The following is a 25,963-nucleotide window of genomic DNA, read 5'->3' on the forward strand; positions in this document are numbered from 1 at the left end:
ATAACTTTACCTGTGGGAATTGAGATCTGGATTAATGAAGGTTTCCCTAGAGCTACGCTGTCCAATAGAGTAGGCACCAGCCATGTTTGGCCGTAAGTTAATCAGCTCCTCACTCCCTAGCCACATTCTAAATGCTCTATAGCTACAGGAGGGTGGTGGCTGCTGCCACACTGGACAGCACAGTTGCAAAACATTTCCGTCAACTCCAAAGGTGTGTGGGACAGCTATGCCCTAGAGATCTTTTTCTCCTTCCGCCAGGTACCAGTAGGCATCATCAGCCTGGGAAACCACTTTCAACTAGTCTTGGGTGGAGGGGTTTTTTGAACCATGAAGGTGGTATAAAATTGGGCTGCAAAGGTAAGTGAAGCCTTGTTTGAGATTATGAATTCTCAGGAGAGATCTTTTTTCACAATACCGTTGCTGTGGGCCAGAAGATTATCCATGGATAATATATTCTGTTCCTTTGCCCAGATGATGAGAGTGATGTTGCAATTACCAGACCCGATTCAGAAAGTTCACGTGTGCTGAGTGAACCACATCCTTTGGTGTTACCACGAGTGCCACAGTCTAAGGTGCTGTCCATTACCTCAAATCCGGTAAGCCTCGGAGGGATCAGTTGGAGACCACAGGGCTGCTCTCACCAGAGGAAATTTGCTCAGTTGTTTGCCTTACTTGTATGATTTCTGACTCAATATGTTTTAGTAGAGTTATGTGTTTATCATAATAATCCAGTGACTCTTTGCATTGGTCAGTTTCAGTTTAAAATATTAATAGCAAGTTAGAGTTGATAAATACTTCTCAGTCAGCTCTTCTGAGGAAACATCCATAAGTTGTGCAACCTAGAATCAACCATGTGGTCAGCCTAAGTCTGTTTTGGGAAGAATGGAGGATACCCTTATGATAAAAATGACTCATCTTAGATTCTCACAGCCTTGACATTGTCCTTTGAATGCCTCCTTCCTTTTGAGTTTTTCCTTCCTTTTTCCATCAACTTGGCCCACCCTATTTATTTATTTATTTATTTTCATTTTTTTTGAGACAGAGTCTTTGCTCTGTCACCCAGGCTGGAGTGCGGTGGCATGATCTCGGCTCACTGCAGCCTCCACCTCCCAGGTTCAAGCAGTTCTCATGCCTCAGCCTCCTGAGTACCTGGGATTACAGATGTGCACCACCACATTTGGCTGATTTCTGTATTTTTAGTAGAGATAGAGTTTCACCATGTTGGCCAGGCCCGTCTCGAACTCCTGGCCTCATGTGATCCGCCTACCTCAGCCTCCCAAAGTGCTGGAATTAAAGGCATGAGCCACCACACCCTGTCCCTGTTTGTTTTTTAGAGACAGGAGTCTCACTATGTTGCCCAGGCTGGTCTCAAATTCCTGGGCTCAAGCCACCTTCCCACCTCAGCCTCCTGATTAGCCACCATACCCAGCCTGTTTTTGTTTTTTTATATTTAAATCTGTTAACTTTTTTGCCTTTTGGATGTTTAGTACTCATAAACCAGGTATAAACATCAAACAAAAACAAAGAGAAAAGCTATTTCAAGTGAGTCTGAACAAGCACAAAGATAGTATTTCTTGCAGGAGGCAGATGAGGTTGGTCTTATCCCTGTGTAATGATTTATGTATCTCAGTTCCTACACAAGTTTCCTGGTGTTACTTTTGGGAGGGGAAAAAAAAAAAAAGAGAGAGAGAGAAAGGTGTTGGTATATTGGCCAGATGTTGTGCAGTTGGATTTACAAAACAGGTATTTAAAACGAAAATTAGGCCAAGGTTGGCGGGTCACTTGAGTCCAGGGTTCAAGACCAGCCTGGCCAATATGGTGAAACCTCATCTATACTAAAAATGCAAAAATTAGCTGGACATGGTGGCAGGCACCTGTAGTGCCAGCTACTCTGGAGGCTGAGGCAGAAGAATCACTTGAACCTGGGAGGCAGAGGTAGCAGTGGGCCGAGATTACACCACTGCACTCCAACCTGGGTGAAAGAGCGAGACTGTCTCAAAAAAAAAAAAAAGAAGAGAAAATTAGGAAGGCTCGTAAGTCATCACACCAGGGATGAACCAGGTAAATTAATGTTGCTTTGGTGATAATAAAGCACTTCTGCATGTTGAACTGTTGTGGCTGTGGTTTAGTAACTTAAGCCCTGAATAGTTAGACGTTCTGGTCGCCGATGACCTAAGGAAGGAGAAGAGTTAACTCAAACATTCTGAAGAGAAAGAGGAAGGAAAATACATTCTGTGGCAGCGAAGATTCCCAGAAAAGGCAATGAGCTGATGGCCTGAGAAAACAAGCAGGGCTCTAGGGGGGCAATGCCAGTCCAAGAAACATTACATCCTGCTAAAATTAGAACAGATAAGCTTACCTCCTAGTACAGAGTCTTCAGGATTTAGGTTTTCATTGAGGGCTGACCTGCTCCACAGGTAGTGAAAGAGAAGGACTAGTTTGCAGAATGCAGGATTATGTGATGATGAAAGAGATTAAGTTAGAGTTTCCCCTTATTATTTTCTATTATTGTTCCATATTTTGTCTGAGTTTTCTCTTATATTTTAATTTAAACAATAATAATAACAAAGGTCCTCACTCCCCATGAGAGGGCTACTGTTTTCATCCAGATTGATCAGGCTTCCCCTACCTGCTGTCATTTAGGAATGGAGAGGAAAGGAGGGACCCTATCACATGGACAGTTGACTTGGGGCCCCAGCTAAGGAGAAAGCATGGGGAAAAAGTATAAATAACCAAATTGGAAATATTAACTTTTGGCAAAGTTGGAAAACCAAACAGGTGTCTTCTCCAGCCGATCATGAGTACTGTCTTCTTTCAACATGTAGATGAGTCTCTGTCAAGCAAGCAGTCACCAGCCAAATGTGTATGGTCTCTTGGTTCATGGGATGCCTCTACAGCCAAGAAATCTCTCCCTAATGGACAAGCTCCTGTAAGACGTTCAGCATTTTCAGACTATACAGTGTAAAAGGGAAATAGAGGGAAAGCAAAATCAGTTTATCAGTATGCATGTACTGAGTGCCGACCAAGCAACCACAAAAACTCCTGTGGAGTAAAACATCCAAGGGACATGGTCTCCACCATCAGGGGGCTGATAATATAACTGGAAAGAGAAGACATACATGGGTAAAAAGATACCGAACCATATGTGGCACTTTTGTAACTGAGTGCCATGTGTGTGCTGTCCAGTATGAGTGCTATGACAGCCCCAAAGCATTCTGGTGGTAAGTGTACGTTTTGAACTTGTCCTTGAAAGATGGGGCTTCAGATAAGCAAAGGAGAGCAGCAAGGGAATTCCAGGTAGGAGGAATGATATGGGGAAAGGTTTGGAGATAAGAAAATACAAAATACTTCGGAAAGATAGCAGATCGTTTTTGAGATAGAAGAATGGAAGATAGGTCAGAACTTTAATGCTTGTGATCAAAGATAATTGACAATCTTCTAAAATTAAAATAGGCCATGGTGTGGTTAGCGGGAAAGAAGTGACTATGGAATGAATAATGAATGTTAGGACCAGATTATGGAGGGTTTTGAGTGCCGTGTTTTTGGGCTTCATCCATGTTGTTATGTATGACCTCCTCCCTTGCTGAGGAGTATTGTTGTTAAGAATACACACGATTTATCTACCTGCTCTCCTGTTAATTAACACAGGTCATTTCCAGGTTAGAGGTATTACACATAAAGGTACTCTAAATATTCTTGTATAGGTCTTTTTTGTGGTTTTACAGTTTCTCTTGAGTTGATACCTAGAAATGAAAGGGTCATAGGACAGGTGTATGTTTAGTTTCATAGGAAACTGCCATATGGTTTCCCAAAGGAGTTGTACCATTTTACATTCCTTCCAGCAATGTATGAGTTTTGGTTTGGGAGCACATATATTTAAATCAGGAATCTGAAAGATCGATTTCACAGCAGTGTAAATGGATAGAGTGGAAGGAACTGAAGGTAAAGGGTCAATGCAGGAGTCCACGCGCAAGCTACTAAGGGTCTGCACTCAAGCGGCCACACAGGGTGAGAAAGGAATGAGCTATTTTGGGAGATATCGTCAGATAAGTGAAATTCTATAGAAATGAAGGAATCAGGCCGGGCGCGGTGGCTCAAGCCTGTAATCCCAGCACTTTGGGAGGCCGAGACGGGCGGATCACGAGGTCAGGAGATCGAGACCATCCTGGCTAACATGATGAAACCCCGTCTCTACTAAAAAATACAAAAAACTAGCCGTGCGACGTGGCGGGCGCCTGTAGTCCCAGCTGCTTGGGAGGCTGAGGCAGGAGAATGGCGTAAACTCGGGAGGCGGAGCTTGCAGTGAGCTGAGACCGGCCACTGCACTCCAGCCTGGGCGGCAGAGTGAGACTCCGTCTCAAAAAAAAAAAAAAAAGAAAAGAAAAAGAAATAAAGGAATCAAAGTTATCTCAGATTTCAAGCTTGAGAGAAGCCTGTGTTAGAAAAGATGGGTTTCTTTTGGGGTGTGTTTACAGTGATGGGCCATCTCACTGGAAATGTGGAAGAGGTTGGATCTGGAGACTGATCTAAAAGTCACCTGGCTAGAGATGACAATCAAATCCAGAAGTTCGTAAAACAAAATTAAGGTGAACATAGGGCAGCTAAAGCCTAAACCTTTTGTAATTAGAAAGCAGTTAGGGTGTGTTTTAAAAAAAAAAAGAAGGCATAAGTGAATTGCTACAGAGGCAGGAAGACCAGAACAGTCTCCAGGTTTAGCCCTATTCCTTGATGGGCAGCATCCCTTCAGAGTCCTCCAAGCACGGTGCCATGTTTTGCACTAGAGGACACCAAAGTGGACTGAAAGGTTGAGGAACTTGCTGAAAGCTGTAGGAGCAAACGGCAGAGCTTAGCTGCTTTATTCACTTTTCTTCCATTTGTGCAGGTATTTTTAAATGTCTTAATAGTCACTTGCTTTAAAAAAAAAAATACAAAATACACCTGAATCTGTAGGCCAGTATTTAAGCTACTGAACTGTTTAGGTGTGGTATTTTATTTATTGGATGACTTACAGAAGAGGGTTGTATTTCAGTTATTTATGCAGACGGGGCTACTGTGGTCCCACAGCTCTGGCTCTGGGCAGCACAAGATCCTTTGCCCACTCCCAGCTTTCCAAGGAACCCAAACTCAAATCCCTGCCAGCTCCAACTTGCTCAGCACTTCAGTCTCTACGGTCGGAGCCACACTGGTGCCACAGCTGCTCCCAAGCAGCAGTATGTGTCTTTCAGTTGTCTTTCTGGTGACAATCTTTCAGCACAAAAGAATGCCTCAAAGAGAGTAAGAATCAGCCGGTGGCAATTTTTGGGAAGCATTTTGGAGGTGTCCTTCAGGCTTGCCTTCACTGGTGACTAAAAAAGTGACTGTGATGGCAGGTGGATAACGGACTTGCTTTCCCAAATGTCCATTCTAGTAAATTATGTTTATGATTGAAATAATGAACAGATTCTCACACCTTAGCTAGAGTACCATCGGGAAACTAGTGTTACTTATTGAAAGGTTTTAATTTTTGCTTTATTTCCCCCTAAGTGTAGTTTCTAGTCTAAGGCTTTTCACCCCGTGAGTCTTGTCTTCTTGACATAGTGATCTTTACTTCATTGTGGGTTTCTGATTTGGCTACTAGAGATCTTGATGACAAGCTACTTATGAGGCCTGGGTCCAGTACCATCCTTTCAACTCGAAATTGGCCAAATCGAGCTGTGGAGTTTAGTACATCATCTCTGTCATACACAGTGCAGTCCACCAGGAGACGCAATCCACCGCCACGAACCCTTCATCCCATCAGCACGAGCCATTCACGTGCTGGAACACCAAGACCTGTGGAAGAAATCCTCAGAGGAGCCCGAGTGTAGGTTTCAAAAGCAGAACTTCTGGAAACCGTGGTAAAACTAATTCAGTTTACATACCGAGTTAATTTAAACATAAGACTGAAATCTATGCCTAGAAACTAATCATTAAGTAGTCTTATGACAGATTGCCCGTGGGTTTAGATCCGATACAAAATTTTTTAGTGGGGTTAAAATGTATTTTTTTAGGTGGAGTCTCACTCCTGTCGCCCAGGCTGGAGTGCAGTGGCATGATCACGGCTCACTGCAGCCTCAACCCCTGGGCTCAAGTGATCCTCCCACCCCAGCCTGCCAAGTAGCCGGGACCACAGGCTCGTGGTGCCACCATGCCAGGTTTATTTTTTGTGTTATTAGTAGAGACAGGGGTCTTGTCATGTTGCCCAGGCTGGTTTCAAACTCCTGAGCTCAAGCAATCTGCCTGCCTCAGTCTCCCAAAGTGCCGAGATTACAGGTGTGAGCCATCGCACCCAGCAGGGGTTAAATTTTAATGAAATAGATACTGAATCTTTCTGTTGATCTAGCTAAAGAGTTCTATGTCTATTTGTAAAAATAAAATGTTGGCTAGAATACTATATTGGGGTTACAAAAGGAATAAAGAACCTATTTATTTAATCAAACATTTTCCGTGGTGGGAACATATTCAGTGAAATTCACTCCAAAATAAGTTAATTCCCCTTTAAGGTTTTTCTGCACCATTGGGATCTGTTTATTCCATTGACAATGAAAACTTTATAAACCTCAGATAAGGAGTTGCTTACATACCAGGAAAAATATCCCTTAGCACTTCCTAGGAAGTGACCCTAAAAATAATCTCCTTTCCCACCCTTCATTCACGATACTCGGAGCCTCATCATGCAAAAAATACCTCGGAACCAATTTTAAACATATAATTCTTTTAGCTGTTGATTCACAAAATGTCTTAGGATGATTAGTTTCTAAAAATATCCTCAAAGGTATGAGATAATAAGGCCACAGCAGTGTTTTCAATTCAGCTTCCAAGTTAAGCATTATTATGTGGATGTAGCTATATCTATACCAACAGAGCTATAAATTCATTCATTTGGGGATGAGTAGTCTTGATGTATGATTAATCTCTCATTCCTTCTTACAGTACTTTTTTTCAAAGTTGAAAAGTAAGTTGCTTTATTACTTCTGGGGCATGAAAGTATCATTCAGTTTCAATTACTGTCTTAAGGATGAGGAATACTGCAAGCTGCTCCAGATCCTACTGAAGGGAATGAAGGTTTAGGAACTCTACCCGAGAACTCTAGTTATAAGGGAGAAGGATAACCAGAAGGTCCAGAACTGTCAAGAATTCCATCATCAGCTGGGAATTTACAAATCTAAATCAGCAGAGAAGTGCAATACCAGATAAGGACAAATGTTTTATTCCAGTTCTGTGGGAGAGAAAAGGTCAGCTTCTGTTGTATACCCAGAGTACAGAGCTTCAAAACAAAATCAGAAAACACTATTTTAAAAACTAATTTTCCAAAAATCCCAAAAATCCTGAGATCTCTACTTAAAAACATAGGCAGCCTAAAGCTTTCTGTGCACATTAAACTCATCTGCTTCATTTACCTGATTTCTATCAATTTGCTGGTATTGTTATAACTTCATGCTTTCATACCTTGGTGCTCATGTTGGTGGTATCTGTAGCCCAGTGGCAGCCGACTCGCTCTCCTCTCCCTCACCAATGCCCCTGAGTCGAAATAATCTGCTACCACCTATTGGCACAGCTGAAGCGGAACATGTGAGCACTGTGGGGCCACAAAGACAGACGGTATGTTTCTTTCTTATTGCCTCTCCATGTACTTACCATACAACCTCATGGGCAGTAATTCTGCAGGATCTGTGCTCTGATAGTGTGATAATTTATGACGTGGAATTGGAGCTGTTTGGCCTGCACTTATCATATCTGCCATGGTCGATAGGGTTTTTAACTACATACCACACTACAGATAGTTTTCACTGTTTCTGTAACTTTTGTCTCCTCTGCAGAAACCCCATGGCGACTCTACTCAAGCTCAAAGTGCGGTGGTCGATGAACCTAACTATCAGCAGCCACAAGAAAGGCTCCTTTTGCCCGACTTTTTCTCCAGGCCCAACACAACTCAATCATTTTTGGTAGAGTGACATACTTCCTAGAATGGTCTTGATAGTTGGGGAAAGAAAACGTGGGGCGAATACTAGTTTGGCAGACTTAAGACTTTATCTAGAGGCTTAACTCAGAATAAAAGTTGAGTTTCCAACAATAAAAACAGTGTTATAAATACATTTTGTTCAAATTCTAACTAGTCACTGATGCCTATTCTTTAATGTCTTATACAGAAATCACAAATTCTAAGCAATTTAACACTTAGGTATGTCTGACCACAAGCAAGAATATTAAATCCCAGTGCATATCAGATAAGCATAACTTCACTGTGTAATCCTTTTCTTCTGGAATTACATCAAAAGTGGTCTCAGATTATTATGAGTCCTGATGGATGAGTGAGTTGGGACTTTTAATAAAAAATTTTTTTCAGAAGCAGGCTGTTGCCATGTTGGCCAGACTAGACTTGGAACTCCTGCGCTCAAGCAATCCTGCCTTAGCCTCCCAAGTAGCTGGGACTACAGGTGCACACCACTGCACCCAGTTTGGGACTTTTTCTTTCTACTGGTGTTTTAAATGCTGATACTACCTACCATTTATTGTGCATTTACTAGCCCTTATCAGCAATGGGGTCATGCACTGACCTTCCCCATTTGTAGGCTGGGAGCTCGACCCCACACAATCTGCTTTGTGGCAAGAGCTCTTAGAGAGCCTGGGGAAGTAACCAGGGACCCCACATCCTGGAAGTTTTCGGGATGGTGGTGTTTACAGCACACTCATCCCAACTCATGACCCCTGAACCACAGCAGGCTAAAGCACTGCAAAAGTTTTCTTCTATGAGAAGAGTGGTAAGGATAATCAATACCAAGACCTCTGTATTAGTTTCCTAGGGCTTAAGAAATGACCAACAACTGGGTGCCTTAAAACAGCAGAAATTTTTTCCTCACAGTTCCAGAGACAAAAAGTTCAAAAATCAAGGTGTCAGCAGAGCTATGCTCCCTTTGCAGGGTCTAGGGAAGAATCTTTTTGTCTCTTCCTGGATTCTGGTGACCACCTGTGATCTCTGGTGTTCCTTGGCTTGCAGCTGCATCACTCCCGATTTCTGTTTTTTTTTTTTTTTTTTCCGAGACAGAGTCTCGCTCCGTCACCTAGGGTGGAGTGCAATGGCACGATCTCAGCTCACTGCAACCCCTGCCTACTGGGTTCAAGCAATCCTCCTGCCTCAGCCTCCCCAATAGCTGGGACTACAGGTGCCCACCACCACACCCAGCTAATTTTTGTATTTTTAGTAGAGACGGGGTTTCGCCATCTTGGCCAGGCTGGTCTTGAACTCCTGACCTCATGTGATCTGCCCACCTCAGCCTCCCAAAGTGCTGTGATTACAGGTGTGAGCCACTGCACCCGGCCTTTTTTTTTTTTTTTTTTTTTTTTTAAAGACAGGGTCTTGCTTTGTTGCCCAGGCTGGAGTGCAGAGCACAGCTCACTGCAGCCTCAACCTCCTGGGCTTAAGTGATCATCTCCCCTCAGCCTCCTGAGCAGCTGGGACTACAGGTGCATGCCACCACACCCTGCTAAATGTTTTATTTTGTAGAGATAGGGTGTCACTATGTTGGCCAGACTGGTCTCAAACCCTGAGGCTCAAGTGATCCTCCCACCTCAGCCTCCCAAAGTGCTGGGACTACAGGCATGAGCCACACACCCAGCCTGCCTCTGTCTTTACATGGCTTTCCTCCCTCTGTGTGTGTGTCCAGGGTTCTCTCTTCTTATAAAGATACTAGTTGCTGAATTTGGGGCCCACCCTAATCTAGTGTGACTTTACCTTGATTCATCTGTGAAGACCCTATTTCCAAACTTGGTCACATTCACAAGTTCCAGGTGGGCATAAATTTTGAGGGAACACTGTTCAACCTAGTAGACCCCACAAGGTTGACTTAGGGAAAAACTCACCAAAAACAAGAACAAAAAGGAAACGTAAGCATTTCTGATTCTTGGGGTTCAGTGTGAACCCCAGAAAGTTTGAGAACTTCTACTGAATTTGCCTTCTCATAATCTGATATAGGACATTTATTAAGCAGTACTTAATGATTGTATTACACAGCTAGATTCTCTCAAACTTTTTTTTTTTTTTTTTGAGACGGAGTCCCCCACTGTCGCCCAGGCTAGAGTGCTATGGTGCAATCTCAGCTCACTGCAGCCTCCGCCTCCTGGGTTCAATCGACTCTCCTGCCTCAGCCTCCTGAGTAACTGGGACTACAGGCATCTGCCACCACGCCCGACTAATTTTTGTATTTTTTTAGTAGAGACAGTGTTTCTCCAAGTTGCCCAGGCTGATCTTGAACTTCTGACCTCAAGTGATCCACCTACCTTGGCCTCCCAAAGTGCTGGAATTACAGGTGTGAGCCACCACTCTCAGCCAAACATTTCATATTTTTAAGAGACAAGTGTCTCACTATATCACCCAGGCTGGAGTGTAGTGGTGCAATCAGCACAATGCAGCCTCAAACTCCTGGGCTCAAGTGATCCTCCCACCTCAGCCTCCCAAGTAGCTGGGATTACAGGTGTACACCTCTGCACATGGCTAAAAACGTTTAATTTTTGATTGCTTTAGGAATAAAACTGAACAGATGAAAACATTTCAGTCTTTAAGTTTATAACAAAAAACAAAGTAAAAATTACTTACCATTTCTCTCCCCATTTGCTGTCATAAAAAGGGAGATAGCTAGTTGCTCAGTTTATTAAGAATGCTAGCTGTGAGACAGGCACAGTGGCTCACACCTGTAATCCCAGCATTTTGGGAGGGTGAGGTGAGCAGATCACCTGAAGTCAGGGGTGAGACCAGCCTGGCTAACATGGTGAAACCCATTTCTATTAAAAATACAAGAAAATTAGCCAGGCATGGTGGTGCACACCTGTAATCCCAGCTACTCAGGAGGCTAAGGCAGGCAGGAGGCTAAGCCGGGGAGGCGGAGGTTGCAGTGAGCCGAAATTGCGCCATTGCACTCCAGCCTGGGCAATAGACCGAGAAGACTCTGTCTCCAAAAAAAAAGAATGCTAGCTGTGAGTCCTGGGCCTAACACTACAGACTAGCACTTCGCTCCTTGCTGTTTTCTCTAAAATAGGGGCCAGTAAACTACAGTTCCTGGGCTATTCACTCGGTCTACCACCTTGTTGTGTAAATAAACTTTTATTGGAACAGTGCCACCAAGCTCATGTGTTTATGTGCTGTCTATAGGTGCCTTCATACCATAACAGCAAGGCTGAGTAGTTGCAGCAACCACCCTATGGTCCACAAAGCCTAATATAATAACTATCTGGCCCTTCACAAAAAATAAGTTTGCTGACCCTTGATCTCTAAAATATAGGGGCTTCACCAGAAAAAAACTTCCTGAAATCTCTTGATTTCAGTGCTCTCTCAAGGGAACTACTAGGGGATGTTTTTAATCCATAAGCCCCAGCAGGATGTCATATATAGGTTTATCTGATATTTGCATTTTAATATTTTAGTCATATCTCTACAGTTTTTAATTCCTTGAGGTAACTGTGAAATGTTCACATTTCATAATGCTAAAAAGTAAATGTAAAGCTAAATTTCAGAATGGTGGTAAAGTCGTAAGTATTTCAATGTTGCTGAAAAGGCTGGTTCTGTTTTAAATGAAAGCATTCATTTAAAGTATATGCAGCAGCCAACAAAAAGAAATCAGACAAACTCCCTTAGAAGCTAACTGAAATATTAAACCATATGGATTATTTATAAATGCTGATTTTCTTAACGGCATAGTAATAACATTGAAGAATATGCAATTTTTACGATAAATGGCTTTGTGGGCATCTGGCTTGGGATTTTCTACTTGAAATTCAACACAGTGCACTCAGCTGACTTTTCCCTCAAGTTGGTAGTCTATGCCTTTTACACTGTTGATTTCAAGGTTTTCCTGTGAACCTGATAAATATTATCCTTTGTGAGAAGCTGCATCCTAAGAAGTGTCTCCTCTTTTCTCTTTTAGCTGGATACACAGTATCATCGCTCGTGTGCAGTTGAGTATCCACATCAGGCCAGACCTGGCAGGGGATCTGCAGGTACAGATGGGGCCACGGCCCTTATTTACTACTGTGTGGTTAAGACCCTGCCTTTGTCTTTTTTCCTACACCTGTTTCCCCTTCTTTCAGATTTTCTTGGATTTATTGTTTTCTCACATCTTTGTAAATCACCTAAAATTCATTTTGGAACATGGAGTATAATAAAAAGCTAGGAGAGTTCTATTGCTCAGAGCCAAAAAGTTTCAGATTCCTGTTTTCTTCACACCATGTAAATTAACTTCTCACTATGGTAAACTGCTTTGTTTTTTAATCTATAAAGTTTAACCCAAATTAGTCCTTGTTATAACATTCAAAATATTCTTTGAAAACATGGCATGGATTTTGTTATGTAAGCAAAATTCATATTCCTATGGATTAAACTGCTTTGATCAGTTAATCTGTTAGACCAAGGTAAGAAAATAAATTCTAAACCATCAGGATACGCTAAGTCTGATTCTATCCCATTAACTCTTTTTATCTTTAAATTATACTCTGTAGATGTACTAACAAAGAAGTGATGAGAGAAAATTGAGGGATTTTTTTTTGAGACAGTCTCACTCTGTTGATCAGGCCAGAATGCAGTGGCACGATCATGGCTCACTGTAGCCTCGAACTCCTGGGCTCAAGGGATCCTCCCACCTAAGCCTCCCATAAGGGGCTATAAGCAGTGCCACCATGCCCAGCTAATTTATTTTTTGTAGAGACAGGGTCTCACTATGTTGCCCAGGCTGCAGAATGTCTTAATTCTTCCTGTGACAGTCTTACCACCATCAGGGTCATTCTTATATATATGCTCAAGGTAAATTTATAAGTAATGAACAGTTGAGATGTTTCCTGTTAATAAGATTAATCAGCAACTACAGTAAAAAACTAGTCTGCCTCAAACCATCTTTGTAGTCCAAGTGATTTCCCAGCTCAGTTCCCCGTAGCACTGTCTGGTAGAGTCTTTGAATGCTTTCGTCAGATTCTGCTTTCAGATCTGCATTTGAACTATCATTTCAGCTACACTAAAGTCAGGTATAACTGGCCAGGTGTGGTGGCTCACACCTGTAATCCCAGCACTTTGGGTGGCTGAGGCGGGCAGATCACGAGGTCAACAGATCGAGACCATCCTAACATGGTGAAACCCCATCTCTACTAAAAATACAAAAAATTAGCCGGGTGTGGTGGTGGACACCTGTAGTCCCAGCTACTCGGGAGGCTGAGGCAGGAGAATGGTGTGAACCCGGGAGGCGGAGCTTGCAGTGAGCTGAGATCGTGCCACTGCACTCCAGCCTGGGCCACAGAGTGAGACTCCGCCTCAAAAAAATGAAGAAAGGTATAACTAATGTTAACACTGAAGTGAGTAAATCAGACATCTTGGTTCTTTTTAATTAGTGGGCTCTTCTGCAAAACTAGTTTACTCCTTTCATACCTTAAGAAAGTCCAATTCATAACTGGAGCAAAAAAGCCCTTAGCTATAAACTTGAGAGTTATTATGAAACCTAGACTGCCTACTAATGTTACTCTATGTCATCTGACAGGTCCTCGGTTACATGGGTCTACAAAATCTCAAAAAGCAGAGGGGGACCAGTCTCTCGAACCAGGCAGGGACCATAAGGCAAATGAGAAGAACCTGTCAGGCTGCAGGAAACACGAGATTTCATGAAGCCGTATTCAGTCATCAAGTGATGTAGAGCTTATATAGAAGATCGACTAGAAACCATCTTCATGAAGGGTGATTTTGGCACAAGTGACTGAAGAACAAAACAGCACAGCCACCAAAAATGACATGAGTGTTTTTTCTATCTCCAGTTACTATCTCTTTCAGCAGAAATTAACCTATTCCATTGGAAAGAAAAGTTTGTACCCAAAGATGCAACAATGAATAATAGCCAAATCACTGCTCATGTTGTCTCTTAACAATGATCAGTTCAATCATATAGGATTTGATGAGCTCACACATACATAAAAAGCAGCAAATGATCAGTGACAATATCACTGGCTTCAGAATACTTCAGTTTGTATTCATTTCTGGAGAGCTATATACTCAGTTTCAAGTCATTCTGCTGTCAAAAATCTGACCTCATCCAATAGAAATCATTCCTAAAACTCTTTAGATGTCCTACCCTATCAACAGATTAAAATGGAAGGGGTGTGTAACTAAAGACATAAATGTTAAGCATTAAAGTAACTTCTGTAATAAAGTATATTGCATATTTTTTTAGATAGGACAGTTCAACCTTCTGATGCCTACCTGATGCTGGGTTATGCTTATTTTCTTCCTAAAGTAGGTTACTGGTCATATCTTTTTTCCAAATATTAAATGCACCTTGCCAGATATTCTCCTGCAACTCTAAGGAAAGGAAGTCAAAAAATAATTCGTAGAATCTGCTATTGGGCCAAAGTATAATTCCCTAAAAGTTTAAGAAACCCTGGCAATTAATTCAGCATAAACATATCCTATAAACAGCAGGAGAGGTTCAGCTTTCTGACTTTACTGTGGACCTTTTCCTAAGGGCATTCATGAATGCAGCAACAGTTTTAACTATGGCTTAAATTTATTTTAAATTTCACTAAATACAAATCTTGATTATCATGCCAGTTTTAGATCTTATTAATTTTCAGAATGGATAAATTCAATAATCATAAATTACAGTAACTTTTTTTATACCAAGGTGTTCTAATGCCATCATATGAAGACAGATGCTTCAAACAACCTGCATTAAATTATATTTTTAATACAATTAAAAACTATTTTTAACCTATTTGTAGTCACAAACTGAAAATGTGTCGTCTTTACCTTAGAGCTAAAGGCTTACTTTATGCATATGGCGTATTTAATAGTCTATAAATCAAACATTTAAACAGTTCCTAAAAAAGTTCCATATATTCTCATACCAACTCATCTACATAGAAATGAAAACCCCTGTATTGTTCTCACAAACCATTACCACAAGTTCACTATAACAATTAGATCAATATGGCTTGCCTTTCAAAGTTGAAGAGTCAGAAAGGGGCCTCTAAGAAGTCATTTAGCCCAGTTCCCTCACCCTGTTTTCCCTCAAAGCCGTTGCAATTTTTTTTAAACCAAAAAACTGGACATATTTAATACATACCGTTTGACAAGTTAAGCTCAGTGAAAGACATTCAGCAATTAGTGGCAGGACTACAACACACATCTCTCTGTGCTAGGGAAACCAGGCTCTCTATTATAAAGCTGACAGGCGCTATTGTTTTCCACTTTTCTCTCATCCTAAACACCATTCGTATTTCTTCTAGGTCACATTTTACTGGGATCATTACAAAGCCCCCAGAACTTAATCATCATGTTTTACTTTTTTTATTTAATCATATACAACTCTTACAAAAATGCTTGAAGTAATTTAACACCTGTACATCAGTACAAAACCTGGCTGAGTAAAATGAAGAGAGGGTCTATTCAAGATCATTAAGACCAAATGTAAACTGGGAAGTATGTGGAAGACAGCTGTCCAGCAAGTGTTTGGAAGGTGTTCTAGCTGGGTAGAGAGCCTAATCTAACAGACACGCACACTGCAGAAAACAGCATGAACAGAACCACATCTTAGATAAGAGTTCTGTGTACCGAAGATCTATGGAGGCAAGTGCTGTCAGGAAGGACACTACCTCCCTCCGCCTTCCCAACTGTCACCACCAAGTTCCTTCTGGTAAGACCTCACACAATGTCAAGTGCTTTCTAGGAAATACTAAGATGGTTGGTCTAGTCAATCTGAAATATTCAGGCTGGAAAGACACCTTTTCTCAAGAGTTGACTTTTGCCTTCAAATCTTGCCTGCACCTTGCCTACGATGGCATCAATTTACACCTAAGGACCTTTGAAGAGAAAAATTCCATTATTTCTTTTCTTTCTTGAGAGATTTTTTCCCTCCTCCTTTGGAAGATTTGCAGTACTTTGCTTCCATCTGAGCCAGAAAACTGTCCATTTCCTTTTGCCGATCCTTTTGTCTGCTCTGTTTAAGAAGTTAAAACACAAGCTTTCACAACATTATCCATAGACAGAAAGTACTTAGTGGTTGCCAGGGGCTGGAAAAGTGGAGTAACTACTAATGGGTAGGAGTTTTTTGGAATGGTGAAAATGTCCTACAATTGGTGTTAATAATTGTAAAACTTTGTAAATACATTAAAAACCACCAAACTGTACACTTTAAAAGAACAAACAGATGGTATGCGACTTATGTCTTAAAAGAAGAAAACAAAATAAAACATTCCAAAGAAAATATTAGCAATAGGAATCAGATCATTAAAGATGTGGCAACAAGCTGCCAAGTTTACCTGAATGGCTGCCTTCAGGCTATCCACGCCTTCATCAAGCCCCAACTCCTTTCTGCTCATTTCTGCTTCTTTCGCCTCTTCCTGAGCCTGAAACAGAAACTCACATGAGACTCAGGGCCACCAGAAAATGCTTAAAATACATTCTCTTTCCCAAAAACAAATCTATAATACTGTTTCAATTTGAGGATTATATGAATAGACAAAATGAACAGAATTACATAACTATGTCATTCATTAAAAGGCAACAATGCTGATAGCAAGCATAGATCCTCTGATTCCAATTACTATTTGTTTTTTCCCCAATTCTACTTACTAGAGGTAGTACGTACTTTGGCACTCATAAATCACATGGTGATAAAGGGAACATGAGGCCAGATATGGTGGCTCACACCTGTAATCCCCATACCTTGGGAGGCCAAGGTGGGAGGATTACTGGAACTCAGGTGTTTGAGACCCGCCTGGGTAACATAGCGAGACCTCATCTCTACAAAAAATAAAAGAAATGAGCCTGGTGTGGTGGTATGTGCTTGTAGTCCCAACTACTAGGGAGGCTAAGGTGGGAAGATGGCTTCAGCCTCGGAGTTCGAGGCTGCACTGAGCTGTAATCATGCCTCTGCACTCCAGCCTGGATGATGGAATGAGATGCCATCTCTTAGAAAAAAGAAGAAAAAGGGCCGGGCGCGGTGGCTCAAGCCTGTAATCCCAGCACTTTGGGAGGCCGAGACGGGCAGATCACGAGGTCAGGAGATCGAGACCATCCTAGCTAACACGGTGAAACCCTGTCTCTACTAAAAAATACAAAAAAAAAAAAAACTAGCCGGGTGAGGTGGTGAGCGCCTGTAGTCCCGGCTACTCGGGAGGCTGAGGCAGGAGAATGGCGTAAACCTGGGAGGCGGAGCTTGCAGTGAGCCGAGATCTGGCCACTGCACTCCAGCCTGGGTGACAGAGCTAGACTCCGTCTCAAAAAAAAAAAAGAAAAAAGAAAAAAAAGAAAGAAAATGATGCAATTGCCAGGATACAGGTACTTCCGATTCCTCCCCTGGAAACCCAATTTACTACATGGGACTGGTGGTGCCTTGTGAACAACCCCAGTTTAAAATGACTTCTGATTAGTCAGAAGAAACAACATCAATAAACTCAGTTTTAACATTCACTTACCTGATTTCAAAGCAGCCTTCCTTTGCCAAGTGTTCCTAGAGCATTGTTTACCATTGTTTACAAAATACCACAAGCACACCTTAGGGTAACAACTATAAGACTCCCCAACACCCCTTGTGAATTTTCTAACTAGCAATTAATGCTATTAATACTGAGGATGATGATACATTAGGATCCCCATCCCAATAAGACACCCGTTCCCCTGTATTCAAATTATCTCTTTAAATTCAGCATCCCCCTAAGGTTTGTTGAACAGTCTCTCAAAACTATGCCGTTTTTCTCCTCAAACTCTAGGGAAGTTTCTCAAGTTAACAGTCTACCGTGAATGCAGCTGTGCTCAGTTTCATCTCAGGAAATGAACAACTTAAGATTTGACTGTCAGCTTGAGTCTTAGCAGGTGTAGCCTATGAACCAAAATGCTCTTGATATATACTTCTGGTGAGCTGCTCCCCTCAGCTCACCAGAAAGGTCAGCCTCTTATTTAGGCAAAACAGGGCCTTTGAATTTTCACCAGAAACAAAAAGGTCAGCTTTCTCTCTACATGCATCTCCTATGTAAAAGCTGCAGAAAAGTTCCTGAGGGCACTCATGAGGGCAGCAATCATTCTAAAAGTTGTGTGCTCCTTAAGAGAATCTAATGCCTGATGATCTAAGGTTTCATCTTGAACTACCCCCCCCAACTCTCCTTACCCCCACTGTCACTGGAAAATCAAACTCTGGGCAAAGGCCCAAAAATCTGCACTTTTAACAAGACAGCCTCTGTCATTCTCTTTTTACCCCCTCAACCGAGTAAGGATCACTGCCCATCCTGTGGACCTGGGTTCCACTAACTTTATCTCCTGAGGAATGCCTCAGCAATGCTATAAGAATTGGCCCATATGAAAAAAGATTTCAGCACTACTTTACTATGGTAATATTTAAACAATCTATGCAATAAAAATCATCTTGAGCACAGCATACTAGAAAAAGGTTTCTCTTGATGAACTGGTATGCCCATTTTACTAAATCAGAACTGTAGACCAAGTTAACCCTAGTCCTTACTTCTGGAGTTTTATGTTTACTTCCACTGCTGTAAATACCCTCAAATTTTTTGGAAGCAGTCAAAATATAAATCAACAGTATTCAAAATCTTACCCTTCTTTTCCTTGCATTCATCTTTTGTTTCGATTCTTTGACAAAGGCATTATAGGATGGGATCTCTCCAGCATCAATAGCTTGCTGAATGATACTCCTTATCCTGGGTTCCTCTGTGTACTGCACGCAAAGCACAGACTCCATGATCTGATCCATGTCACCCTTGAAGTCCAGATAGGCCTGTTTAATATCAGCCAGCTCTTCTTCCGAACCTTTGTATGTCTTTTCAAAAGCTTGAATGTCCTCTAAAGATATCTGATAACAAAGAAGATTTGCTTTAACTTTGAGGATTTTACTTTAAATAAAAGATATATTAGTAAAACTAGAGTTAGGTGTTGAATTGCTGCAATGCAACAGTTGCTTGAGTTGAAATTACTGAACCAGATTTTCTATGCTTAAGCTTTTCTGGAGTCCTCCTTTTTAAATCCAATCCTCATATCTGCTAACTAGGAACCAGTGAAGTTTCCAACGGTGAAAGGAGATCCGGAGGCCGGGCGCGGTGGCTCAAGCCTGTAATCCTAGCACTTTGGGAGGCCGAGACGGGCGGATCACAAGGTCAGGAGATCGAGACCACCCTGGCTAATACGGTGAAACCCCGTCTCTACTAAAGAATACAAAAAAACTAGCCGGGCGACAAGGCGGGCGCCTGTAGTCCCAGCTACTCGGGAGGCGGAGGCAGGAGAATGGCGTAAACCTGGGAGGCGGAGCTTGCAGTGAGCTGAGATCCGGCCACCGCACTCCAGCCTGGGCGACAGAGCCAGACTCCGTCTCAAAAAAAAAAAAAGGAGATCCGGAATCAGGACTTACATTTGGATATGTAAAATAAAGAACATCCTGCAAAAAAATAAATCTGCCCTTTTCAGTGCAACAATCACATTGACAGGAAATTTAAAGCCTGTTTCAGTAAGTGTGCGTGTATTTATATTTCAAGGCCAAACTCAAAAATTCTAATTCCTACAAAATTAACACAAAATACAAGATCTCAGAGGCAGTCAATAAAGGTTTGTTGATTGAATGATGGTAACAGTCATAAAGAAACCTCCAGAGTCCTTTACCTTTTTAAAGAGTAGCCGCCAATACGCCTCCCAGTCTCGGTCTTGGGTGAGCACAGGAGAGTCCTCGTCTACTGTTCCCTGCTCATCGTACACTGCTCTCTGTTCTCTGTCACTGAGAACGGAATAGACTTTTCCCAGGATCTGAGGGCAGAGAGTATCCGTAAATCGCCCCTGCTCCTCCCACCGAAACCGCGGCCCGAGAAATAAAGATCAGAAGGCGCCAAGCGGAGCTCAGCGCGCTCCCCCGGACGGGGCCCAGTGGTCAAAAGGCTGGGGACATCCTGGCGGCCCGTCGGCCTCGGGGCGTGACCCTGCATACCTGGAAGCGGCGGGTGGCGTCCTCTTTGTCGCCCTCGCCCACCCGGTCCGGGTGTACCTGCAGGGACACCTTGTGGTAGCCTCGTCGGACCTCGCCTTCGGAAGCCTCGCGTCGCACACCCAGCACCCGGTAAAGGTCGGCGGTGCCGAACACTTCCTCGCAAAGCTCCAGCAGCCCCATGCCAGGCAGGGATACGACCTCCGACGAAGCAGCTGCTACCAACCGCGCCGGCTACAACCCAGGACTGCTTCTTTTTCCCGCCCAAAATGCCCAGGGCGCCTGCGTCACAAGCACTGAAGGGGCGTGACCACGCCGCGCATCCGCGCTTTACGGCGGCCGCAAAACGAGCCGTGACGAGGCAGGCGCGGGCCCGGGTAAATAACACCGGCGCGTGGAGTCGGAGTCCTCGGCCGGCCGCGCGCAGGAGCCAGGTCTTGAAGGGAAGTGATGTTGCTCGGGTCTCTCCTCCCCTTGCTCTGGAAATCTGGCGTCCGTCTTACCTTTTAGTGTCCCAGAACAGCTTTTTCAAAAAGTTCATATATTAGCTTGAATTACAAACTGCTGGCCTATTTTTTTAAGTAGAAAATGGCCAAACATCAGCATTCAGCAGTTTCACATGATTCAACAGATTTTTTCAAAAATGTTCCTGAAAGGAACAGCTAAAGCTGTAGGCCCAAATAATTTTGCACCCCACTGGCTGGAAATGCTGGGGTACTTTCTCTCTAGCCCTACAGGAAAAACCCTATACTGAAACCCAAAAAGCACAAAACACAAAAACTCTTACCTAACAGGACTTTCACCTTACACATTGGTGGAGGTAACATGACCCAAGCCCCCGTCTTAATAACAAACTGCTCAAGCAAAGGCGCTTTCTTTTAATACTCTGAAGTTCACAGCTGGGTTTGAACATGTTGGATCCCAGGTGGCAGCAGGGTAGGCTGGAGCAATCATCCAAGAGATGGTGAGAAACTTGGGCCTGGAGACCCAAAGCAAGGCTGAAGCTGGGGATAAAACTTTGTAAGTAGGATAAGCTCACAAAGGAAGTATGCGTATACATGTATTAGACAAAGGATAAACAATGCTAAGTGAATACCCGAGTTGGCAGAAAAATACCTTATCAAATCTTATCCCGACTGATTTAGCATTTTTCAGAATCATTCTGCTCTGCCAATAAGATCTGCAAAGCCTCAAACTCTCCAGGATACATTAATATCTTTTAAACCTCCCAGGGTTGCCATGATTTTCAAAGCATTTCTCTTTCCCAGATCCAAGATCAAACTCAGCTGAAGTCAGTTCCTCTCAACCTGCCCTGGCATCAAAGTCTCAAAGCAAGCAGGGGCCAACCAGCAACAACCCCAGGGGAGCTTTGCCAACCACAGCAAAGCCATTAAGATAGCTGGTAATCGTTCTCAGAACATAAAACACAAAATAAGTGGGCACATTGATAGAACCTCCTCTATAAATTTCCTATATCTTAGTCACATACCAGAGTTAAGACATCTGTCTTTGCTCATTTTTTTCCCCTCTATGGACAACATAATATGTTGGGAAGGGCTTTCCAGGAGGGCATAACTGGGGTATGAATCTTACATCACTGGACAAGTTTCCACCTCTAGGCCTCAGCTTCCCTATCTGTAAAACAGAGATAATCCTACCTGCCTTCATGCCTTACAATCGTCACAAATAATCTTGTACACAAAAGGCCTAGGACATACGTAGGTGCTTTACAATATTATCTTTCTTCCAGTTTCTGTTTTTTAAGGTACTCAAATACATCAATTTAAACATTTTCCTATATACACATTTGCTACTGAAAATTGAAATAGCACATTGAAATACTCTTTTATTGCAACTCAAATTTTCAAAAAACCAGAAAATCAAATTATTATGCTGTACCCAAATTACGTAATGTTTTCTTTTCTTTTTGAGACAGCGTCTTACTCGGTCACCCAGGCTGGACTGTAGCGGAACAATCACAGTTCACTGCAGTATCGGCCTCCTGGGCTCAAGTGATCTTACTGCCTCAGCTTCCCGAGTAGCTGGAACTATGGGTGAGCACCACCACACCCAGCTAATTTTTAAATTTTTTGTAGAGACGGGGTCTTGCTGTGTTGCCCAGGCTGGTCTCAAACTCTGGCTTCAAGTGATCCTTCCACCTCAGCCTCCCAAACGGCTGAGATCACAGGTGTGAGCCATTGCCCCAATGGTATCTTTATATTATTTCCTCACAAGTTACTTCAAATTCTTGATGTTGAATTTCATCTCATTGACTTCAGGCTTTTAAAACACATGGGAATACTTGAGACCTATGGATGGTTGCGAGTCAAATAAAAAAGTAGAGCTAAAGTGTACTAAAATTATTCAAATACATTCAAACTGTAAAGATCCCTTATAAATTACTGGCATCAAGGTAGGAAGGAAAAGATACAAGAAGTAAAATGCATCACTCATCACAGGTTGTCAAAATTATTGGTATACAGTTTATCCTAACACAGAGGTTTCTTAACAGGCTCCATAAAATTACCAGCAAGAAAGAAAAGTACAAGAATAAGGTTCACAGCTGAATTAGCTTGGTGTCCTAATTCCCTATTCCAGTATTCTCAGAAGGATCCCATCTATGATATATGCAGAAATCACAGCCACATTTGAATGGTTCAATCTTGATTCATTCTGAACTCCCTTAAGCCCAGCAGTTTCTCATTCTTAAAAGGTAGGTTATTAAAGCCCAAAAGCAATTTTCATAACAAATCTACATTTGTATATTTAAGAATATGCATTAAGGCCGGGAGTGCTGGCTCACGCCAGTAATCCCTGCACTTTCGGAGGCCAAGGTGGGCGGATCACAAGGTCAGGAGATCAAGATCATCCTGGCCAACATAGTGAAACCGCATCTCTACTAAAAATTTAAAAATTAGCTGGGTGTGGTGGCACACGCTTGTAGCTCCCCAGCAACTCGGAAGGGTGAGGCAGGAGAATCGCTTGAACCCAGGAGGCAGAGATTACAGTAAGCTGAGATTGCACCACCGCACTCCAGCCTGACAACAAACAAAGCGAGACTCTATCTCAAAAAAAAAAAAAAAAAAAAAAAAAAAAGAATATGCATTAAGCAAGACAATACAAATCTCCAATTACAAAATCAGTAAAAAAGGTAACTGTTCTTACACTTGTGGGATGAACATGAAGATTTGAACAGGCCATGAATAGTCTGGCTGGGGGCTTTGAAGCAGGATGTCTTGGAAGCCAGTAGATTGTAAAGTTGTCCAAGAGACCCAGAGCCCCACTCAAAAGTCCAATCCCCCATAGCCACTCTCTATCCCAAGACAAAGTCCAAAAAAGCTAATTAGTACCCACATCCAGCTCTAAGTCACACAAGAACAAATCTCTCCATGGGCCCTGTGCAGGTCAGACCAGAAGAGCAAGGGCAACTCAGGATACTCCATTTATTGAACTCCAAATCTAACAAAATTAAGATCTCTGCAGAGTGTTTCAAGAGAACCTTGACTTTGTTCCCACTGCTATGCTCACTAAAGTCAGCTCACTTATGTTTCTGTAGCCTCTGTATCTGTAGCTTCTGCATCTGTTTTCTGAGAAGCTAAGAGGACTTCACGTGCCCGTTTCCTTCGCAGTCTCTCAGCATTTGTGATCATCATAGGATGCAGAGGGAAAAAGCCAGCAAGACCTAAAAGCAACAGATTTTTCACTTATTATAACACCGTATAAGCCAATGCTTCCCTAGGAACTCTGTCTCACAGAACTGAGGTCTGAGATCTGACCCACTGCATGGATGTAAACCATGCTCCCCACTTGCCAAACTCTGTACTGCTTCTCCCCGGCAAGGAGACAGTGGATGTCTACTTCCTAACAATATTCCCCTTACTTTAAAAAAGATAAATTGACAGATGACCATTCAAAACATACTATTTCCATTTTTAGCATAAAATACCAGTCACCCAAAAAGTCTTACAAAGGAGTCCACAAAACGGGCCTCCAGATTCAAAATGCCAATTAGATCACAACTTCAGCTCCCACTTCAGTCCTGAGCAGCCTAGGGGAATGAAAATAATTCTTTTTTTTTCCTTTGAGATGGAATCTCCCTCTGTTGCCCAGACTGGAGTGCAGTGATGCAATCTTGGCTCACTGCAACCTCTGACTCCTGGGTTCAAGTGATTCTCCTGCCTCAGCCTCCCCAACAGCTAGGACTACAGGCGCGTGCCACCACGTCCAGCTAATTTTTTTTTTATTTTTAGTAGAGACGAGGTTTCACCACGTTGGCCAGGCTGGTCTCGAACTCTTGACCTTAGGTGATCCGCCCGCCTCGGCCTCCCAAAGTGCTGAGATTACACGCATGAGCCACCATGCCCGGCCGAAAATCATTCTTATACCCACTGTCCTGGAGCTGACTTCAGTTTAAAATCCCCTCAATAAGATAAGACCAGAGCTGAGTTACCCAGAAGCTTTTCCATAGGCTTAGTGAGGTGAGCCCCGCAGCCAATCCAATGACAGATCCTGTCTAGGTTGAGGGCAACGAGTTTTTCTCCATGACTGTTGGGCAATGGATCATAGGAGCCCAGCTGCTCTATGAAACGGCCATCCCTGGGACACTTGTTGTGAGCAGCCACAACGCGATAGAAGGGCCGGTTGGTGCAGCCACCCAGGGCAAGGCGGATGGTTACGTGGCCCCCACGGTAGGCCTTGCAGAGGAAAGGAGCTGTAGAAAAGCAGCTGGTTAGGACACACAAAAAAAGCACAGAAAGGGCAAAATGACACAGCACAAGTCCCTTTTTCCACTGAAATGTCTCACTTCCAATCCATTCCTGCCAATTCAGTTTAGACGCTATTCTTCTTTGTGAAACCCCTCTTGGCCACTCCAGCCAACAATGACCTCCTCCTCATACCCAAACCCACTCGGCATGGGCTTCCCATTCACTAGGCTCTGTGACCTTGTGGGAGCCTTAGCTGCTTCAGTGGAGTGGAAATTTTTCACCGGTGATTAACGGGGGAAAAACTGAGAGAAGGATCAAATGTAAGGCAGTGTGGCTGCTTAAGGTTCGGGTTGCGTCCATCGCGCCTGGGAGAGCACCGCCCCACCCGGCCCCGAACTCCTGAGCCCTGTGACCGCCCGGTACGTCTCGCGGGGGCCCGATGACTCACTGAGGTGGACCATGGCGCCGCCGGCGTAAGGCTCCTCAGAGCGCCCCGCTACCCGCACGCACCAGCTCTACGGCCTTGGCAAGGAAGAAGACAGACAGAAAGAAAATGCAGGCCGCACCGCCAAGCCGTCCAAAGCCCGAAAACCTTGACTCCGGAAGCGGATGGTCCACTCGCCCCGCCTCTTCCGCTTGCTGCCCTATACTTCCCATAATGCAACACGGTGACCCCTAAGGTACCTTAAAATGCTGCAAAAGAGGCGTTTCTCGTGGTGTCTCGTGGGCGTGGCGGTGCGATCCCTCTCAGACTTGTGAGTCTCTGCTGGAGTCAGAAGTTTTGGGCGAATCCCAGGCGCTCCAAGAGAAATGCTACAACATCCATCCATCTTGCAAGCGTTGGTGCCCAGGCGCAACGCTGGGAAGTCAAATACTAAAGGGCACTGTCCTTTCCTCGTGGAGCTCACAGTCCGCTGGGGAGACCGTGAGATGACAGCAGATAAACTAGGGCGATCGGTAGTACTCAGTGCAAGGAGAGCGAGCAGAGAAGGCAGACCTAATGCTTGCTGAGGAAGACTTCACAGAGGAGGTAGTGTCAGGGCCGAGACTACGAGAAGGATTATAAGTGACTAGAGTTTACTTTATCCTTCTCGTTAACTAAAACTAATTTACCTCTCACCTTTCCTCCTATTGTCGTCCCACCCCTGTCGAGGCAATCACACCTTAAAAAATAAAGGAGAGGTTATTCCTGCTTTTGCCGTGCTGTGATCCAGGGCAGAGGTGAAGTATGAATTTTTTTTTTAAACATCTGTAGCCCTAGAATATGGCTTCAGTGATGAGAGTAATGGTGTC

The 25,963-nt window shown here is 43.3% G+C and overlaps 3 protein-coding genes across 4 annotated transcripts in view; 1 reads left to right on the forward strand and 2 right to left on the reverse strand.

Annotated features, from left to right (window-relative positions):
- Positions 1-13,608, forward strand: part of FAM149B1 (family with sequence similarity 149 member B1) — a 78,651-nt gene extending 65,043 nt beyond the window's left edge. Inside the window, 8 exon segments of the mRNA XM_033209602.1 lie at positions 472-596; positions 2,826-2,929; positions 5,618-5,842; positions 7,497-7,620; positions 7,839-7,964; positions 11,937-12,009; positions 13,533-13,564; positions 13,567-13,608. Coding sequence (XP_033065493.1) covers positions 472-596; positions 2,826-2,929; positions 5,618-5,842; positions 7,497-7,620; positions 7,839-7,964; positions 11,937-12,009; positions 13,533-13,564; positions 13,567-13,608 — 851 coding nt within the window.
- DNAJC9 (DnaJ heat shock protein family (Hsp40) member C9) lies at positions 4,975-21,804 on the reverse strand. Of its 2 annotated transcripts, none has more exons than XM_033209608.1 (5): positions 19,968-20,262; positions 19,649-19,789; positions 18,594-18,848; positions 16,303-16,389; positions 4,975-5,811 (listed from the first exon to the last, which is right to left on the reverse strand). In XM_033209608.1, exons 1-5 carry the CDS (start codon positions 20,145-20,147, stop codon positions 5,776-5,778), a joined length of 699 nt encoding a protein of 232 aa, XP_033065499.1. In that variant the 5' UTR covers positions 20,148-20,262; the 3' UTR covers positions 4,975-5,775. The 2 variants fall into 2 exon arrangements, with proteins under 2 accessions (XP_033065499.1, XP_033065498.1); XM_033209607.1 differs by lacking the exon at positions 4,975-5,811 and adding an exon at positions 14,531-15,980 and having other exon boundaries at positions 19,968-21,804.
- MRPS16 (mitochondrial ribosomal protein S16) lies at positions 20,597-25,327 on the reverse strand. Its single transcript, XM_033209609.1, has 3 exons — positions 25,119-25,327; positions 24,415-24,675; positions 20,597-23,646 (listed from the first exon to the last, which is right to left on the reverse strand). Exons 1-3 carry the CDS (start codon positions 25,129-25,131, stop codon positions 23,507-23,509), a joined length of 414 nt encoding a protein of 137 aa, XP_033065500.1. The 5' UTR covers positions 25,132-25,327; the 3' UTR covers positions 20,597-23,506.
- Between the last annotated feature and the right edge of the window lie 636 nt (positions 25,328-25,963).

Source organism: Trachypithecus francoisi, unplaced genomic scaffold (assembly GCF_009764315.1).
Source record: "Trachypithecus francoisi isolate TF-2019V2 unplaced genomic scaffold, Tfra_2.0 Lachesis_group9, whole genome shotgun sequence".
NCBI lineage: Eukaryota > Metazoa > Chordata > Mammalia > Primates > Cercopithecidae > Trachypithecus > Trachypithecus francoisi.

What these genes read in the sequence shown, in the direction of transcription:
- DNAJC9 (XM_033209607.1), bottom strand. Translation starts at nt 20,147, where the DNA reads ATGGGGCTGCTGGAGCTTTGCGAGGAAGTGTTCGGCACCGCCGACCTT. An exon ending in GGCGGCTACTCTTTAAAAAG is followed by an intron (nt 18,849 to 19,648) that starts GTAAAGGACTCT and finishes CTTTGTTATCAG; the next exon opens with ATATCTTTAGAGGACATTCA. An exon ending in TGAATGCAAGGAAAAGAAGG is followed by an intron (nt 16,390 to 18,593) that starts GTAAGATTTTGA and finishes TTTCTGTTTCAG; the next exon opens with GCTCAGGAAGAGGCGAAAGA.
- MRPS16 (XM_033209609.1), bottom strand. An exon ending in GCCTATGGAAAAGCTTCTGG is followed by an intron (nt 23,647 to 24,414) that starts GTAACTCAGCTC and finishes TGTTGCTTTTAG; the next exon opens with GTCTTGCTGGCTTTTTCCCT.